General features: G+C 31.6%; 1 protein-coding gene across 3 annotated transcripts; it reads right to left on the reverse strand.

The window, feature by feature from the left end:
• Positions 1–267: 267 nt before the first annotated feature.
• On the reverse strand, positions 268–7,835 carry LOC129959484 (cytokine-like nuclear factor N-PAC). 3 transcript variants are annotated; one of them, XM_056072337.1, is made up of 3 exons: positions 7,584–7,835; positions 2,313–2,375; positions 268–1,770 (listed from the first exon to the last, which is right to left on the reverse strand). In XM_056072337.1, the coding sequence occupies exon 3, from the start codon at positions 1,740–1,742 to the stop codon at positions 315–317; it is 1,428 nt and encodes a 475-aa protein (XP_055928312.1). In that variant the 5' UTR covers positions 1,743–1,770; positions 2,313–2,375; positions 7,584–7,835; the 3' UTR covers positions 268–314. The 3 variants fall into 3 exon arrangements, with proteins under 3 accessions (XP_055928312.1, XP_055928311.1, XP_055928313.1); XM_056072336.1 differs by lacking the exon at positions 7,584–7,835 and adding an exon at positions 4,826–5,202; XM_056072338.1 differs by lacking the exon at positions 7,584–7,835 and adding an exon at positions 4,234–4,301.
• Positions 7,836–21,410: the final 13,575 nt, after the last annotated feature.

Genomic DNA, 21,410 nt, shown 5'->3' on the forward strand with positions numbered 1-21,410 from the left:
ATTTATTATTTGAGAATTAAAAATATTTTCCTAAGCTCAGAAAAACATGTGGACAAATTTTGGAAACCATTTAATAAATTCTCAATCAAAATGCAATAAAAATTAAATTGTAATAAATAAGGTGCTTTATTATTATTATTCAATATATTTAATAATTAAGCTGCTCAGGTTTCAGAATATAAAACCAGCAATGATGATAAAATGATAATATAAAAGTATAAGAATAAACATTAAAAAAAAAAAAAAAAAACTAAATAGAAAATAAAATTGTATGAATGATAGCTTTAATGGATTATGAAATCTTTTATAAAATTTTACGATGAATTGGAATAAAAAGCATATACATCAGAATAAAGGAGAGAGTTAGCACATTTGAAGACTTCATTTGCTGCTGTCGTGACTAACATTGGCTGTTTATAGTCAGTACCCAGTGAAAGAGCCAATTCCAAATCTTTTTGCAGATGCTCAAGAGAATTATCAGTTGGAAAGGAACCTGACAGCAGAACCCGTCCTTTTTCTTCAATAAAACGTGAATATAAATGTCCATGTTCTAGGATTTCCATGAAGTTCACCTGATTAAGATTGCAACGCTTAACAAGAGCCATGGCTTCTGCGAAGGCGGCCTGTAATATACCAATTAACATACTTAATATCAGCTTCATTTTAGACCCACTTCCGACGTCACAGCTAAGATGATACACATTGTGTGAAAAGGCAAAAAAGCAACTCTCACAATTAGAAAAAAGTTTCCGATCACCTACACTCAAAATTAACATAGCTCTATCTTCAGCCTTTTCCAATGTTCCATTGATTGTAGCTTCAAGATATCTTCCACCTTTATGGGTGATAGCTTCTGCAATTTCTGTTGATGTAGTTGGATCCATAGTAGTCATTTCAACATAACCTTTTGATCCATGTGGTGACCTTTCAAGACCTGACAGAATGCCATGCTTTCCAAAAACCACATTTTTTGAGGCCTTAGAATCAGAAACACAGCAGAAAATTATGTCACATATTCTAACCATATCACACGGTGACTCAGCAAGCACAACTCCAGCTTGAGCAAAATCTATGCACTTTTCCAAACTGCGGTTCCAAACTGTGACTTTGTGATTTGTAGTGAGCAGGTTTTTAACAAGCCTCTGACCCATCATTCCGAGACCAATAAATCCTATCTTCTTATTTGATGGTCTGACATTTTTTGCTCTTGCAGCTTCATTGGGTTCATGCAAATGAATTATAGGACCTAGCTGAGGTTCAATGTAATCATTCTCGGTAACAGTAGAAATTCGTTTATTTGCATTTTCATCCATAATACATCTTTTGAGTACAACCTTCTTTCGAACTCTCGGCCTTTCAGTTTTCTGTTTCATTCTTTGTACTTTAGCAGTTTTCCTTTTAGTACCACTTGTCGATACTTCAGGAGATTCCTTTTCTTTGACTAGCAATTTAGCCTTTTGGGGAGCTTCTTCGGTGATTTGTTTTATTGCTAATTTTAAACTATTTGAATTTTTTTTACTGGAAGCAGCCTGTAACATTTCTTCAGAATGCTGCACAATATTTTGATCCAGTATCCAGGCATAATTTTCACTTCCAAAAAAGAATACATAATGCCGTGCCTTTTTAAGAGCAGAAGATTTTGTATCTGCAGGAGGTTTTACTATCTTGGCTGGCCAGAAAGGAAAAGATTTCATCTTTGCCCAAACTAAATCTCCAATATCAAAATATTTTTTGGCAACCATCTTCGTTAGAAGCCTGCTGCCTTTATACCTATGATTGAACAAATAAAACAAGCCAAAGTCAGTAATTTTGTACATCATTAAGTGAATAAGTTTAAAACATACTTCCAATTTAAAGAACTTGCAACTTCGAAACATAGTTTATAATCTGAACTTCTGCATGGGTAAATTCATTTATGTTAAAATATAAACTGCTAGCATTTGGGAAATAAGAGAAACTGACATTCATGAGAGCCAATGCGAACAAGAAGCAATGAATTTGAAATTAACCATCCTATAAATTATGCTTATTCCTTTTAGAATAAAATATAAATTTCTTTTCCATAAAACTGAACAATTTACATAAAAAAAAATTAGATACATTCCACATCTACCAATTATAATTTAAATGCATATGTAGATTATACAATTGCAAAATAATGAATTGCCCCTGTTATTTCATTGGGAGACAGTCTAAATTTTAGAAGAAGAAAATGCTTCATATAAGAAAAGAAATTGCTTCATATAAGTTTTAACTTATATGAAGGCTCATTCCCTTTAATTGCAAGTACGCCAAATGAAAAATCAATTTACCTTTTGTAAATATCAGTCTATATCTTCTAATTCTTAAGTTTCTTTTCAAGACAATAGGCTTCCCTGAAAAGAGAAACTTATTGAGTATATTGACATTTTCAGTGTTTATTAAAAACTATTAACAAAGCAACTATTAAAGATGATATATTTATAAAAAGCATTAGCAACATTTAACATAAAGCAATAACATAAGCAACAAATAACATAAAAAGCATTTTTAAAAATTTATTGGACACTATGAATTCAGCTAAAGTAAAATATTTACAAGGCATTTTAATTTTATAAAATGCCAGAATTTATACAAATTGTGACATAATATGACATGGATGAATTCAGTTTGATATACTTGTAGTAATATGGAGCCACAACACATAAATGCAGAAAACCATTTAATTTGAAATTATAAAATCCAATAATAGCCCAAATAATCCAATACTTTCATAGATCAACAGATAAAATATGCTACTGGTAAAGTATGAAATACAAGAACTCTAAAACAGCAAAAGTCAAATTATGCAATTTTTAAAGCTTGCCTTCAACTGGCACTCTGAACACTTCAATTACTCTTACTACTGCCATTTTCATTCTGTAATTGTGGCAGAAATTAAATATTTTGCTATGAGAAATAAAAAGAAAAAAATGGAAGAATGTCAGAATGAAGTATTTCTGATTTAAAGATATGACTCTGAAAAATTAAAATTCAGTTTATGATATCACAAATCAAATAAATTCAGATGCAAAAAACTAATGAAAAATACTCTAGAAACTAAATTCAAAAGAAAAGTTTGGTAATATTCTAGCAAATGCCAAAACTAAGAATAATCCATGAAAAACTTCAATCTCATGAACCTGATAAAATATACAATATTGAAAAATGTAAGAAAAATCCCTATTAGTTTACTTATTAAGAATGGAGTATTTTTACATTTTTATTTTAAAAGAATTCATTTTGAAGCTTTTATTTAATTCCAAAGCTTTAATAGATTTTCTCGTTATTGTATCACTGAAAAGTTTGGTAAAACATAAAGGTAGCAGCAAATAGGAAAAAAATTGAAAAAATTTAAGCAAAAAACTGTGATGGGACTAGGAAAAATATTACTGCATATTATATAAACAAAACAAGATTTAACGAAAAAAGTTAGTATCAATTCATAATGTTTAAAATATAGTTATTCATTATAATTCCTGATTCATCTATTAAAAGTAAGACAAATGCTGTAAGTACAGATGTGGCCATGTAATAACTACAATTTTTAAATATAAAAACCAAGACAAAGAAAATAAAAGAATGTAATATTATTATTGCATAATTTTTATGTAAGATAATACACTTCTTCGCATCATCACGTGAAACCATTGCTATGACAGCATTTGACAGATTCACGAGTGCTTAGTCATCATTTTCCAATTACATGGCTTCCTTGTTTGCTGGATTTCACCCCATGCGACTTCTGGTTGTGAAGTTTCCTAAAAGACCATGGTGGACCAAAAGATGCTAGTCTGGGAAAGACCAGCATCTGTGCTAGATCTAATGGACAAAATTTAGCACCATGCTCTTGAAATTCTAACAGACTTATTCCAGTCAGATAACGCAAATTTAGTTCTGTGAGTAGAGCACATGGTTGAACATAGAGGACATATTGAGTAGTTTTAATGCTACATTTTTTTGTATTATTTAACATTTATAAAGTATATTAAATATTTTAAGGTGTATTAACATTGCCACTTATTGGCATTTTCATGTTAAATTTTTTGTTTAATAAATATTAAGCGCATCATTTGAATAATCCGTAGCTCAAATTTTATATCATTTGGACTAATGTAATGCATTCTAGAGCCTTCCAAAGTGGGAAAGCTATTTCTTGCTCGGTAAGTAAGACAGCAAGCATTAGGAAAAGCCAGTGAATTATTATAAACATACCTCATTAGCATATTTAAACAAATATTTCTTTAATGCTAATGGAATTTTGTGGCATATTTCAGACACATTGTTCACAGGTTTTTCATTGGTATGACTATTGACATTTCATAGTTTGCTTTTTAACATATTTACATTGCTACAATAAGCATTTTAATTTTATGTACTAAGAGTCAGATGAGGAAGAAATTTGAGACATGGGCCCTCATTTTTTTCAGAGAAATATTTATCTACAATTTAACAGTTTTGCCAGATAAAGTGTGGAATGATCTGCAGCAAGAAAGAACTTCTATTTTCACTCCACAAAGGTAAATTCCCGCCATCTGATAAATTACAAAAAATCTTATTTTTCAAGCTAGTGTAGAATAAAGGACTTTCATGCTGCTTTCCTGTTTTGTGCCAACAATAATCGAAATTTTCAATGCGCCAGATATTAAAAAAAAACCTTACCCACGGCGTTCTTTTACTTTCTTCATAATACCTGGATGTTTTTAAAAAAATAATGTTCAAACTTAAAAGAATGCAAAAACATTTGATGATATCAAATAAATTTACTTTTCAAAAATGAAAAATTAAAAAAAAAAAAAAAACTTACGGTCTTTTAACATATTGACGTTTGACACTTAGGCATGGCCTTGATGGGATTCGGTGTTTTAAAGTTGTTTTTGAATTAAGGTTCTGGGTTTTTTAATCATCTTTGATTATAGTTGGATAAAAATAACGATAGCTCATGAACAGATTTCCCGCTATGCTGAGCTTTCACGGCCCATGGGAATCAAATCATTGTAAACTGCATCTTGTTGGGTTAGAATAATAATTTGTAGTTTCTATTCAAATAGGAATATACGCTAAAATCGAAAAAAGTGATGAGGTATGTAAATCTACTTCTTAACTGATACTGTACTGATGGAAATTGTTTGAAAACGTCTGAGCAAGCTCCTTGCCATATTTTCATCCAGGAAATTTACTCTGAAAGGCATGTATCGGAGGAGGCTAAAATACTACAGGTTAACTTCATTTAGAAAGTGAGAGAATTTCTTGCGCACTCATTTCTCAGACCAATGATCAATACTTGCTTCAAAATTTTGAAATTTGTAATCAGAAATAAGGTCAGTGGATTAAAAAAAATCAAAAAATTATGTGCTTCAGGCTGGGTTCAAACTCTCAATAAAAGATTCAAAGACATTAGAAAATAAAGACAATATTATGCTACCAACTCTTATTTTTCCCAACCTTGACTATTTTGAACGTATTTACAAATCTTTTATTTTAAGAACATGATTGTACGTTTCGGAGGATCTTATTTGAACATTTTACATGTTCTTCCTTAATGCCGACTTTACACTCGGCCAATTATAAGACGACCAGGAGGTAGCGCAAGCATAAAAAGTATTGTATTTTTCTTTCACTGCGCATGTGTTTGTAGAATTTGGCATGTATTTTTATTTATTTATTTGTTTTTTGCATGGAAAAAGTTTATCACTTATCGTAGACATTTTTTTACTCTTTGTTCTTTCTGATGCTAGTTTTTTTTTTTTTTTTTTCATTTTATTTGACATTTTTTTTTCATAGTTTTCCAGATTTGGCATGATGACCTTTCTTTATCATGCTTTTTTTTTTGTGTAAATATCCATCATTTTAATAGGAGATACAGTGAAAAAGAAAAATTCAGGTATGATAAAACGGCAATTTATAGCCAAGCATGGAATACCTATCTGAATGAATCTATCTTTTGAAATTGTGGCAAACATAAATCAGTCCCTTTCTGAGCATGCACTGCCTATTGACCGTTTTATAACTGGCCCAGTGTAAATAATTTTTTCCCCCGATTTTAGTGATTACTTGTTTCAAGCAATGTCGGAAATGAAAGAAGTCAGCAAGTGAAAAATGAAATCTACAGAAGTAGGTGATGCTATTATTTCCTTCTCCGTTGAGTTTTAATCCAAACTAAAAGAAAATGATGAAAAGATACAGCGCTTCATAGAAAAATCATTTTTGCTTAATTATTACAGACTCTTATTTTTGTGCAGACGTTTTAAAGAACAGACATTCTGAAATGATGTTCATGAGTGGCTACTACTATAAGTAGATAATGCTCATTGCAATTAAAGCATTTTTGGTGTAATTGAAATAATATACATTTTATTATCTTTTTGAGTGACAAAAGATGTGATCGGTCTTTTTCAATTTTGCAATTAATCTCTTAACTGTTTTTTAATTATCATTATTATCTAATTAGAAGACACCTTCCCTTTAGAGAACGTGTCGTTGTACTGATTTAATTAAGAATCCACCGAAACCTTGATGTTGTGGATTAATCTTATATTTTGCAACAAATTATAGCTCCTTTGAATGATTTAATTTAGCTTATGACTCGGAAGCGATAGTTCGATGCCAGTATAAAGCACGGGTACAAAGATTAATAGTACTCGCTACTCAGAGTTTGGACACGAATTAACCACCCATTGGATTTTGAATGTTATGCATAGTATGAAAAACTTTATGTAGTTGTTCATTGTATGAAAAATACTTTTAAAGGAGTCTCATTATATGTGTTGGTAACTAAGATATATATTTAAAGCCTTTCGATTGATTCAGTGAAAAAAAAGATTAAACCCGTGAAATCAATTCAATGTAACAATTTAATTTCTTCAGCCTTTTAAAGTACGTAGCCATTAATTTTTAAGCACTTTAATTAGTAGAATACCATTCTATTTTTTTAATGTAATGAAAGTTAATAAATGTTATGTTTTAGCAAAGGAAAGATAGAATTTCAACCGCTTGAAATTAAGCATGTTATATCCTTTGAGAGTAAATTTTATTGACCACAGTTTAGTACATATTATAGTATAATTTTATTCAAATACTTTAAAGATAAGGTTAGGTTATTCTTTTTTTTGGGGGGGGGGAGGGGGAGGTCCTCCAGAAAGGGCTTAAATTGAAATTAAAATTATTTCCTGAATTTGAAGAGGTCTATCGTAGCTCTCAGAAAACAGTTATAAACATTATCATGAATTGAAATTGGAAAAGACTAAAGCAAAAAGATAATAATTAATATAAAAAGTCACCAATCAATAGAAAAATTAAGGCTGTATTCTTTTATATCTTAAGGAACAAACGAATAAAAAAGGAAATGATATCGTTCATAAAATATCAAACTTGAGTTCAGATTTTATATGCTGATATGAGCTTGAAAATAAAAACCTATTTTCCGTATTGAGCTTAAAAAAATTAGTGATGTAATTGAATTTGTCGATGATAAATTTATATTCCACCTCACTAAAAAAGGCATTGGGATTCATCTTAAAGGTTTCACAATCAGACTGAGCAGAAGTGACAAAACTGACTCTTACCTCGGCCGCTGTAGTTGAGGGAATCCAAGGAAAAGTCCTCTCGAATTTATCAGAAAACCAAACAGTAATGCACCGAAGCCCGCGAACTGTAAACAAGTTCGCAAGATCTGTCAAAAGTAGGTTTTAGTACGCCGGTGGAAGGAACAAAAATAACACTGGTCGAAACGAGAAAGTATTAGTAATCCAGGTGGCTGTGAGATGGCAGCACGCTATACTCCGACATGGGAGAAAGGAGAAAGCACGGCCTTCACGATGAAGAACCCAGAGGGGAAAGGGTCTCGGTAAATGAGAGGGGCCCAGCTTTGTGCGGGGGGTTCTCCTATTTCTGCAACTGCCAAATCCCTGGATACCCGGAATTTCTGGAGCGGCCATGTTTAGAATTGGTATTGATTTTTTGGACGCACGTGGCTGCTAGTTCTTAGGGCGGCCATGTTTAGAATTGGTATTGATTTTTTGGACGCACGTGGCTGCTAGTTCCTGGGGCGGCCATGTTTAGAATTGGTATTGATTTTTTGGGAGCACGTGGCTGCTAGTCTCTGAGAGCAGTTTTCAATTATGCTTAATTTTAAGTTTTTGAAACTGTTGCGATTTGGCTATCAGGTACGTTTTGGCTATCGTTCATCAAACTTGGGGAAGCCTAGCTCATTAATGGCCTGAGAAGTAATTTATAAAATCGTAGTTCGTTTCCTAATAAGAGTTGGGGATCTTACCTAGCAGGAACTATAGCTGGCTTTTCTTTTCTGCAGCATTGTGCGGGGGTGGTATGCATCTGTGGGTTCCTAGTTTTTTTTTCTTTCTGGGATACCCTGGGATTTCCTGTAAAGCGGCGGTCCAACGACCTGCCACCTCACGGATTTGGTCATAAATCTGACATCCAACCCACTGGGGGACCACACTGCCCCGTCGCCCGTGGTACGCCTGTAGTTTCCCGCAAAATGTCGGTAGATGGATAAACATCAAAGAACCGGAAAATTTGTTTGGGCTATGGGGGGAAGGGAGTCAAAGAAACTGAGGGTTTTGAGCGGTCGAAAGGGGAACGCGTGCCGTCTGAAGATTTCTCTGGTCGTGGGTCCGCTGCCACAGGCGGGGGTGGCACCACGAAAGAAGGGTGACAGTTTTATGACCACATCTGTGAAGATCCTCCGGTCATGGGACCGCGGCTTTAGGAAGCACTGTGTACTCTTTCTATCAGCCGATGCCCCCCACCCCCCGACATCTCAACATCTTATCTGGCCCTAAGAACTCGGATTCGCCACAAAACGAAAAAAATCCATAACCACTCGTGATTACGTTCTCTCTGGGATGCCGATGTATCTGACAATGATTGATGGGCTGTTTATTATGTCATTCTACCGGAGTCGAAAATAGAGGGAACGAACGAAAATAATTACGAACACGAAGCATTTAATTCCGTTAAAGAAATTTCTAAATTCTATCAAATATTACAATTTTCTTATACATTTTATTACGACTGCCATTAGCCGGCTCTTGAAGCATTTTCATGCGTAACATATTAAGAATTTCTAATTTCTTCAGGAAAAAAATTTTAAAGATCTTTCCTCTTTGTTTATTTTTATTCATACTGATTATCCGAAATCTTTTCGCTCGTATATGAGAGTAAAATCACGTACTAATCGAATTTGGCAAAATAAGTTAGAAATTATAAATTATCATTTTTTGTCAATCATTGTATTTTTTCCTCATTTTTTTACGATTTGCGAATTTTATTATATTTTATTGCCTCTATATTTTAGAGATTGTTAAACACAGTTAAAATCAATTGTGAATGTAATTTCGAAATAAAATAAAATATGATGTGTTCAATTTTAATTTTTCAAAAACGAATGTGTAAATAATTTATAAAATAACATTGTTCTTTATATAATAACATTGTTCTTACATTATTATGCAGCCTCTTCAAATAAAAATGCTTTCTTCCAACAAATATGTAATATATCATTGATAATATTTCATATAGTTTTGAACCGAAATAAAGAAGTTTGCACTTTATTTTAAATGCGAACTTTTAGAAATGCCTGTTTTTTAAAAATAAGATTTGTATAAATTTAAGAGTTATAAAATAATTTTTCTGAATATGTAAGAGAAAAAAATGATGAAAAAATAATTTCGTTTCCCCGATTAGGAAATGTAAAAACTAACAAATTAAATATAAACGCTTAATCTTGCACATTTTACTTTTCTAAAAATACAGAAAGCCCTTTTCCTTAAAGTTGTGAGCCACTATTTATATTTAAAATTCCTTAAAGTATGACATTCCTTTATGAGAAAAAAAGTAAATTAATGAAAACTATACAGCTATTTAATATGAATTGCCTGAAAAATAAAAACTGGAAGTAAAATTTGTGTTCTTATAAAAAGTATCAAAATGTTGACAAATAAAGTAATTACATTTTCATCATGTTGCAGACGACATTACTACGGACACACACACACACGGAAACGATTCATATTTTATGTCACTGTTTAAGTTTCATGTTATATATTTAAATAACATATATCGATGAATTTTTATGCATTACAGAAAATTAAAAAAAAAATAATGAGGAAAATTTGTCTGTCAAAATGAATTAGAAATAACTTTTTATTATTAAAAGTTTTTATACGTGATAAACAACTGATACATTTTTTGAGAAAAAAATTTAAAGGAGATTAGAACCTCTAGCTTGAAATATCGTAGATAATTATGTTTGATATTTAATTCGTCTGTTCTGATTTTTTAAAATTTCTCCTAATTATATTGCAGCGAAAAGCTATACACATATGAAAATAAATGGGAAAAGAATCTTTGAAATACAGGTGAGTGTAAATTTAGCAACCGATAACAAACTCTTCCCTCAAACTGCAAATTATTACCACAGGGTGTCCTATTAGTGCGGAAAAATGGAGGAGCATATCAATCACAGCTCAACAGGTTTCCCCCTCCTGTTATTACTCTGAAGGAAGGGACGATTTTATTCTGTTTACGTAGAACGAAAATCTGTCCCAGGTTATGAGGCACTAGAATTCTCATCGGATAAACCGTGACCTCTCGGAGGTCACGGATAAACCGGGCTCATAGAACCAGGCAGGCAGAGTTCAAGGCCATTTGCATTCTTCTCGGAGGCCTCGATGGGATGCACTTGCACCAAGCAACTTACCATGTGATTCATCGGTGCAATCGAGCTTTCCTTTAAGTTCCGAAGTCGTGTCTTTGCCACACAGGCTTTATAGATAAAATAACAAAAATTTGCAGAGCAGTCTCATAGTGAGCAATTTTTTTTTAAAATTATGAATTGAATTTTTGGGCCGTGAGAAAAATATGATGTTTCTAGGTTGATAATGGGAACTTAGATTAAATTTTAACTTAAAAGATTAGCCATTTTAAAGACAATCCGAAAACTTTTGTGGTCTGAGATCTTAACAGTCCTTTGATTTAATATTTGACTTAGTAGTACTTGTAGACGTTTTAATGCCAACTTATTAAAAACAATGATTGCAAAATTCAGATATTGCGTATACTAATAATTTTCATGGAATGAGCTGCACCGTACACTCAACAGAATGCCAAAGCGCATGAAAATAACCATATTTTTAAAAAATATTTTTGGTTGTGTTTATTTGATTTTATTTATTTATTTTTGAGGAAATATTTCTGGCTTCGTACAAATTTTGAAATAATGTATTCACATCTATACAATTTTAGGAGTCAGTCATTTGGATTCGGAGTCTTGATGATACGGCAAAAGTGTTTAAGAGAGAAAAAGAAAATACCTGCATTCTAGATACTGAGAAACTAAAATCTGAATTTAGAAACTGCAAAGCTATAAGAAAATGCCCATTGATAGGTACGTTTTAAAAAGCATAACTTTGGTGCAGGAAAATGTATAATAATTCAAATCAAATCACAAAACTTTTAAGGGCAATAAAATCTTATTCACTCAGCCCGAGCTAAAAACAAACAATTATTAAAAAAAAGTCATGATATCCAAAAGGTGCGCATTAAAAATTTGAAAACAGTGAAGTGTGAAACAAACTTTTCAGAGAAGGAAATGACAACAATTTTAAAATACAATATTTAAAGGTGAATTATTGCGCTAGCATATTAAAAGGTGTCTATTGACCAGCCGAATTGTCATGAAAAGTATCAAAATTAAGTAAAAATACATAACAGCAATTTTATTGGTTATAGTCGTTAGTACTTGTGCAAACAAATTGGCACCCGAATTAGTTACCAGATAAGAAGAGGGTGCTTGTGGGATATTAAAGGAAATTTTCATGTTAAAAAAAAACAAAAAAACGAAGAAGACAATTTTAAATTTAAAAGCTGTAGATATTAAAAAAAGATCTATAAAATTACTTATTTAAGCTATCATAATATTCTACAAGAGTTTAAAAAATTTTATTAAAAAGATTAAATATTAAAAAAAAGAAAAGCGCAAATTTGAAAAATATTCATTATTACTATTTTTTTTTAATTTGAGCAAAATTTTCGAAAATTTGCTTAACTACGTGTGTAAAAATTTCAGATCGATATCTGTATTATTATTATAAAAATTAGATTTCTTGAAAAAAAGTCCAGGGTCATCGAAAAAGGGATATAATTGTTTTTCTGTTCGTCAGAGTTCGCAAGAAACTCCTATCCAAAAAATATTATTCTATGATTTCAAATGTTATCATAATGGTTGATTTTTTTTTTAAAGTGATGAAACTTAAAGTTGAAATTAATACTATGTTATGAAATTATACTCAGTTATTAAGCCTGAATTCATGTGCTTATGACGGTACATTACTAATATTCGTTTTTCGAGAATCAACTACCACAAAGTAACACTTTTTTTCGAATTTAATTTCCGCCATTTCTTTTTGAAAATCGACTACTGGAAATCACAGAATAACATTCATAGTACAGGATATTTTTTTTTTTTTTTTTTTTTTTTTTTTTTGGCACGCGAATTCTGACTTACAGAAAACTAGACATTTTTCGACAAAAACTTTTTCAGAAAATAATGCATATAATGATCTGAAATTTTTATTAGTTATTAACATTCTTTGCAATACGCATTTAAGTGTTATTCCGAAAATTTTGCACAAATAAAAATTTTTAAAAAAATCCCAACTTTGCATTTTTTTAAAATTTACTCTTAATTAAATTATTATAACGTTCGACAACTCATTTTATAGATCTCTTTAATATCTACAACTTTTTAATTCCAAACTTTTCCTCTAAGATTAATATTTTCTTTTATTTATACTAGAAAAATCAGCGCCCCCACTTCCACCTTCTCTTCCCTTTACCCTTTAACCGATAACATATCCGGGTGTTAACTTAAGGACCTGTTTTGAATAGCCAACAACTCAATTTAAACCAATAAAATTGTTTAATACTTTTTACATGCCAAAATATTTTTCCCACTGGACTATTAAACTTAGAAAGTGAAAATGGGGGAAAAAAAATTAATAACATTAGCAAAACCACGCGAGTGAAAGATTTAATTAAACAATAAAATAGTTTTAATATTTCAAAGAGGGAAAAAATGCAGTTGTTACTAATTGTGTTTAAATCAATTTTGAAAAATTGATTAGTTGTCGGAATTAAAATTTATGTCACTGAAAAGTATCAATATCACTGAAAGTTAAATGATTGATTTGGTGTGAAAAGAGTTTTTGTGCGATGATGAATTCTGAAGTAAATGGCGGAAAAGCGAAATCTCTGTCCCCATTTCATTCTATTTACGGCAAACTAGGAATCTGGAAATCACAGGAACGGCGCGCACTCGTTTACGCAGAATATCCACCCTTCACCATAGCAACAAGTGCCTGGGAATTGACGCATCCGCTTCAAACAGGCTAGTTCTCTTATAAATCGATTTATCGATCTTCTCTTCGTGAAACGTTATCTTTTAACGGCCATTATTCTGCCGCTAAGAAGAGAAGAGAAGAGGAGAAATATTCCACCCACCTGTGGAAGAGACGCAATAGTATTGATTTTTCAATCGATAATTTTCACTATTCCTTAAAATGCAATCTTACGTGTGAAATGAGAGCAGTTTTTTTAAAAACCAATTTACTTTTTGTAAAATAATTTTCTGAAAAGTTTAATTGTATGGTGTTATGGGTAATTTTGCACATTGAGTGGAAAGTTCCTTTTTCCTTCCAAACTTTAAAAACCAATTATTTTTATAGACTTAAATTTCATCTTTATATAAATAATTTTAAGTAATAAATTTTGGAAAACTAAAATAGTAAAACGCTAATGGCAGATTACTTTTTAAAAAGTTGTTTCAATATATCGCGAATAAAAAATATACAACTGAAATTTAAAAGTAATTTTAAATCAAATAGTTAAAAAAAATTCTTATCATAATCTAAATACCATTTAATAATGGAAGCGGACATTTTTTTTTTTGAATTTATAAAGCTTTACAAATTTTTTTTAAAAATTCAAAATAACAAAACATGAGATAGGCAAATGGTAACTAATTAGGGATGCCACTAAAATAATGTTCCAAAATTTATTTAAGCAATACTTGATTTTGATTCGAATAAGCTCGACTGCAGGGCATTTATAAATTAAAGCATAAAATTAAATACATTTCAAAATACTAGAAAAAAATCTCGAGGGCTCGCCCTCTCCCTAAAATCATTGGGACCCTAGGTTATATTCTATTTTGCATATTTAATAATCCGGCCCTGGATTTTAGAGCCAAACGAATTGTTTGGAAACCGATCCAAATTCCGTCAGTATTTCGACTAACACAAAGGCGTTCTCAATTCTCATTTGAACGGTATCGCAAGTAGCTACTTGCAAGGTCAATCCAAAATTTGCATTATGATGTTTCATTTCATCGTTTTTATTTAATATCGAAAATGCTTCTAAACAATTTCTGTGTATTTTTAAACAATTTCTGTGTATTTTTATACAATTATTATGTATTTTAAAATAAAATTTTAGTTTTTTTTTTATTACTACTAATAATTTTTTACAATGCATTATACCCCTGTATAATATACCATCAAAAATAATTTTTTCTTAAATCGGCCGAGTTTATCACAAAGTTCAGTGTTTTTTTATTGTCTTACAGCCCCACTGCACCATCACTACATGTGAGACTGTCGTTAAATTCCGTTTTACAGAAATTATGATCAAATGTAATAGCATCAAGGGTTTCAGTATAAGCATGTAATAATCGAAGCATCATGGCAATTACTTTTAGCAATCAGTTTTTTAACGCAGTTAAAAATCATGTGAACATCAGATTTTTTTATACTTATTAAAGTAAGTTACAATAAAAATAATTTAAAGGTTCGTTTTGAACTTGAAATTATCAAATTACAATTTCTTTATCAGAAATCTTTTCTACTTGAAATTAAAAATAAAATTGTTAAAGTGTCTGATTATATTATGATCAAACTTTTCAAACTCAATTTAAATACGACAAAAATAGCAGGTAATGAAAATATGCATCTCTATTCAAAGCAGAATAAATGGAGTTCGAAAATTATTATTCTCTAGCTAAAAAGATGCCGTATAAGTAGTTCAAATAAGGATAAAAATATATTCAGGACAATTTATACCTCATAAAAAAAATATAATTGTTTTGAAAAAAAATGTAATAACGTTGAAAGAAGATTATTATTCATTGGGAATAAACCATAATAATGCGCTTGAAAAAGAAAAACTTTCACGCACTGTTCATTTAGGGATTCCGAAACCTGTCACTTAATGGACGATTCCGAATTAACAGGTGGGTGATAAAACTCCAGAAAATTACTTTCTCTCCTTCTTATGTTGTTTTCATTTTTTCGTTTAAGTATTCTTTGCAAAGTTGGTTTTTTATTTTCAATCGTATCGTTTTGTTTCAATTCAAAACCTGTTTGATGTCTCTATATATTTCCCATAAAATAAAATATAAATTTAAAAAGAAACTTTTCCTTCATCGTTTGCCTCACTCCCATCTTTGCGAAATCAAAATCGATCGGTGCCACGTGTCGAAGTAAAAAGGATCTCCGACATAGGTTTTATCTACGTCACGTTTCCATAGCAACAAGTGGGCGGAGGGTTCTTTTGGAACGGATTTCTCAGTTTTGAAGCGTATAAAATTAAGATCAAGTAGACAAGATGGCTTCGTTGACATGACAAAGACGCCATCTTGATCTGAATTTTATTCCGTAGAAAATAGACAGATATTGTCAGTTTTCCAGGTTTTTAAAACCGGAGAAGGGTATTTGTGATCTGTTACCTAGAATTTCAAATTAATATTTTCACAATTAAAGTGACATGCCGAATGTTATATTTTGATTAATTTTAATCTTTGTAGCAATTCGGATTCCATTTAAAATACATAAAAAATTTTATCTGTCATTTTAATAAGTTATTGAAAAATGAAATTGCATATTTTAATCTATGTATATAACATGCACTCTTTCAGTACTTAGTTGGAATTTTTATTTATTATTATTAATTATGGAAAATATATTTTCTCGATCAGAATGATTTGGATTATGTTTCGCGAAACTCTTGACAACATGAATTTCTTTATTCGATTTATTTTTAATGTTGCCTAAAAATAATAAATAAAAATCTATTACATTTTTGCGATATATATATACAAAAGATATTCAGACACAAGAGATTATCACGCGTCATTAGGAAATATTAGAACATTGGATTATTATTATTTTTTTCAATGTTTGTTTTTAAAATGTTTGCATGCACACTGAAACATGAAAATATTCTGACAGTATAGATAACAGAGGATAGCACAATTATAATCAGAGATGTAAAAAAATTTCTTCTGAGGTATTTACTACTATTTCTGATTATCATGTGTCAGCAATTTTATTTATTTATTTTCTCTTAGTTTAAATCCTTGGGATTAGATAAATTTAATTTAGTTTACTTTGATTTTAAGATTATTATGGCAGATTTAAAGTGAAACACATTTTAATATTTTGTACAAATAATGAATAATAGATATGATAAAAGATTTAAAAACCCACAATATTTTACTTTATATTATTTACTTTAAATAGATTATTATATATCATAATATATTGCTATAAATAGATTATTTGCAATTGCATTATAATTTAAATATGCAATCCAAAATAAAATCAAGAATGTACAATATAAATCTTAAATAATTGTTGTAAGGAATAATAATATTATTGCTGAATTCTCTCATAATCTTTCATTTTTGAGTCAGGAACGTATGCTGGATATATATATATATATATATATTGTTACGAATCTGTAATGCTGCTTCCCAGCATAGTTGGTTCCACCATCGGAAAGAATGTTTTACAGTCATCTGCATCGGACGGAGTCCGGTGTCGCGTCGAAGGTCCCGGAGCTTGGCGACAAACTTGGCGACCATTTGGCGACTTTGGCGCCAAAATAGATTATACCCGAAACATCGAGAATTTTCCCGATCCGTCCTGTAGGAACCGAGATTCGCCTCGAACGTTCCTGATTGGTTGAGAGGCTTCTAGCCCCGCCCCCTGAGACCTATAAAAGGAGGCGGCCGCAGCTGCCAGGGTCGTCGTAGTCGGAATCGACGCTAAAGAACTGGTCTGCCAGCGACTAGCGGAGCAGCGACGGAGTCGAGCTGCTTTTGTATGCTGCTATGTATGCTGCACGTCTCGGCTGAAGATAATCGTCTTCTGTGCTGTATATAGTTGTCGTTTTTGTGCTGTCCTGTGTGTCTTCGTGTAAATAAACGTTGTTGTTTTATTTTCTACTGCCGCCTGCTGACTGAGCGTTCTCCACACCATATAACTCCCACTATCCAAACGAACCCCAGAAATTTCGTAACAATATATATATAATTTCAACCCTAATTAATTTCTATTTATCTTAATTTAGCCCATATCAAAGTCATTCTAAAATGTTCTTTTATTTCTTGATCCCATTCCACCTTTTCTATCTAATTAATTCAAGAGAAGCTTTGTAAAAATGCTTTCGTCAGCGGTTCCCACGCTGTGAGTGAAAGGATAAAAATTGCTGATCTAAACAAATACTTTTTTAAAAAATCCCTGTGTTTCCCTTGCCTGGTTCGCGAGTATGTCGGAAATCCTTATCAGAATCTTAATAATGTATTAGCACTGTGAAAAAATATTTTCCCTATCAATATCTCATGTTATATAAGACGAGGGATAATTTATTTCTCGCTTCGTCCCCACTTCTGCTTTTGTGCCGCGCTGTGGCGGATGTTCTTGTAAATAAATTATGCCTTCCCGGGATGGATTAAAGCGAATTTAAAAATGAAAAGTCTCTTCACTGCTTGTCGCACCTACATTCTGCTTCACATAAAATAGTGCTTACATATATATAATTTAAATTCTTAAATGTTATCTTGTTATTCTAGTTAACGATTCACAATCCCAGGAAATAAAACTTTTGAGCACTTTAAGGGAGAACAACACATTTTAAACTCGAACACGGTAAAAGATGATTATTGTGATAAGTATGGAACACATAGGACATCAATATTTAGATGGATCATTTGGCATAGGCAAGGGATTTGGGAGAGAACGGAACTTCTCTAAGAAATGATGATAAAGAGCACGCACAAGGAATGAATACAGTGAAGGAAGGGACCGCGTTAGCCTGATGGTAAGGTCTTGGCTTTCGAACAGGAGGGCTTCAGGCTCGAGACCCTGTTCCACCAAAGAACCGTCGTGTAAGCGGGTCTGGTGCACGCTAAATCCGTCGGTGCAAACGTCCTCCCACTGGTGTGGTGTCGTCTTTTTCATCTGACCATGGTTCAAAATTACGAAGTCCATCCCAAACTAGCCATAGTGTTTCTTTAAAAACGGGGCGTTAATAATGCCGCACTGAAAAAAAAGGGAATCGACTCTCCATGGCCGAATGGTCATAGCACTGGTTTCTTAATTAAGAGATCGTAAGTTCGAATCCCGCAAGAGACAATGCAATTCACAGTCTGTGTAAATATTTAATTCCTTGATTTTATGTTTACCTTTATTTACCAGAAGATTCTGGACATTTCTTTAGTTTACCAGATAAGTGATATGGAACTTTCCCTGCTAATATAAAAGCAGAAGATCTGTCAGTCACTGAGTTCTGAGTTGAGTTAATAAATTGGTTTAGCTCTACTTTTTGTGTGTGTTATTGAGTTCCACACTAAAGTACCTACGTGACAATATAACTAAACTAAGCAGTGAAGAAAGCAAAAGGAATGCAATGAGGACTTCATTGCTCTTGAGTTACGGATGGCATAGGGTACTCCATCGGCGTTTTGTTCTGGAGACTGCAGCCGAAGGTAGCGAAGAACTTGAAGCCTCGTGACCAAACGGTATTCTTACCAGTCAAGCGGGACGAAATCAGCGGCGGTGACGGAACTGTTGCATCGTATGCATCTGTCACCTCCGATAAACAAATCGGAGATGACGATTCATCTCACTTCCCTCTCCGGAAGATTTGCGTATTAATTTTGATACTTTAACAATTTGCGTTTTTAACACAGATAACTACTATCTGAAATGTAAACATATTTTAGTACTTGCATTGCCGAATAGAAAAGACTTTTGAAATTTTAATTTCGATTTATTTCATCATGGGAGATCTATTATGAACAAGGAAGGAGCGATGATATATTAACGTCTGTTTACATCGCTATCTAACAGCAAAAGATGTAGAAATTTTTCCCTTCAGTGATTTTATATCAGATTTTGATAGGGATTTCTTTGAAAAGTGTCGATATAAGAAAAGTAATCTTAGGTATCTTTGAAAGAATGTTGTAAGCATTAGGGATTTTTATCTCTTCACTCGGAGTCAACTGCTAAAGTCAACAGTTTTATAGAGAGGGTGCATTAAAAAAAAAAAGTGGCATTGTATCAGGAAATAAGAGAACATTTTAGAACGAAGTTAATATGGACTGAATTAAGATAAAAATTAATAAATTAATTAGGATTTAAAACTAATTTAAATTACTTTATTTCCTATTTTTTTCTTAGATAGCCCATATTACTTTATTCTAAAACTTTCTTTTCATTTCTTGATTCAAATCCCACTTTTTATTTAATTATTTCTGAAACGCGCTCTAAAAATATTGCCGAGTTTTGACTTCTCAGAATCCGAACAAAGGCATAAAACTTTAATTGCAAAGTAATCTTTGAAATGAAGATTACTCTATAATTAGAGTAAGACTCCTTTCCTTAAGTCAACATATGTCAGAGAAATCCTTATCAGACTCTCTTAGTAAAAAGCCCTAGGAGGAAAACTTCCCGCACTTTACTCTTATGTCGTAATATGAACAGACGAGTCTTATGGCTCTTTCTCGTGTTTAAATTATGCCTCCTGTGGTGAAATAAATTGAAGTTTATTTCGAAAGTGTCGTATTTTCGTCCACGCATCTACCAAAATTATGCTACAATAGATGAGGTGATAGGATAATACCTGTTTTTAAAAATCATGAAATAAAATTAATAAAAAAATTTCCAAGGAAAATATATAACAAAACATAGCTCTTCAGCGATCCACTCCGATGACTGTATAGGACCACAACCCCTGATACACAAGGCCAGAACACTTACGTCACAGAAAGTCATGACGTCGCACCGAGTGGTGACACGAGTGGGTGTGAATTGGGCGATCGAGGGAAGAATTTCACCCTCATCAAGTTTACTTATAAGAAATGAATTCTCCCCTTCCCATGCCATTTTTAGCCAGTGAGGCAGGAGGCGTGTTTTGTTGTTTGCAAGAAAATTCAGTTGGAGTTCACCAAAAATAAGGAATAGAAATGCCTTTAATCTGCTGTGTTTCAAACTGTAATGGAAATTATAGGAATGGCCCAAGAATCAGTGTATTTTCCTTTGCTAAAGCGGAAGAAAAAAAAAATGGTTAAGTGCTATATATCGCGATGGATTTTATCCGAGGCGGTATAATAGGGTAAACTCATTTAACTGTTTTAAAGTAATGCCAAATGTTTCAAAATGAAAAATCATTTATTCTCACGTTAGAAGTTTAACTGCTCGATAATATTCATTATTCGTGATTTTAATCAAGTGTATTATAAAACTAGTTATTTCATAAAGTGCTGTAATGTAGGTTGTATTATTGTCAATAATAATTATAATATTTGCCTTAATTATGTTTACATGTTTGTTTACTATTATATAGCCATTCTATAATTACGTTTATATAATTACATTTTAATATATAACATAACGATAAATAACTCAGAGTAAACAAAATAAATATTCTCCGAACTTATGATTATATATTGTTTCATGTTGTATATTTGTTACTGTATTTAAATTAAACATGAAAGGAAGTCAATATTTACGAATAATTTTCGTTATTGTAGGTCTGTGAATTACATTTTAAAACAATTGATATTGAAAGATAAACTAGTCTATTTGATTCGAAGTCAGGAAAATTATTAAGTGCCCCTCTTAAATATCCGAGACTAGTCACTGGAGCAATTCCCAGATGCCAAATTTTGCCTCTTACATGTCATCTTCAACATTTAACAGGGAATATCCTAAAATAAAAAAGATGAAATTAGAGCAACAATATATAGAAAATGCTCTCCAAGAAAGCGTAACAGAAAAAAAAAAAAAAAAAAAAAACCGATAAGACAAAAAAAAAAAAAAAAAAAAAAAAATTTAAAGTCTTGAAACAGCGCATTTCGTAAGTAAATTTGAAAAATTTCTAAAATATCATTCATAAAGAAAACATAATTTTATTTGTGAATATTGAATTAAGTTCTGGCCCTGAAATTGCATTATCTGTCGTAATAAATGATTTATTAGAGGCATCAGCTTTTGTTAGAAAAACAAGCCTGTCAGATATTCCAGATATTT

Source organism: Argiope bruennichi, chromosome X1 (assembly GCF_947563725.1).
Source record: "Argiope bruennichi chromosome X1, qqArgBrue1.1, whole genome shotgun sequence".
Classification (NCBI taxonomy): domain Eukaryota; kingdom Metazoa; phylum Arthropoda; class Arachnida; order Araneae; family Araneidae; genus Argiope; species Argiope bruennichi.

Coding starts and splice junctions, on each gene's coding strand:
- LOC129959484 (XM_056072337.1), bottom strand. CDS start 1,742: ATGGTTGCCAAAAAATATTTTGATATTGGAGATTTAGTTTGGGCAAAG.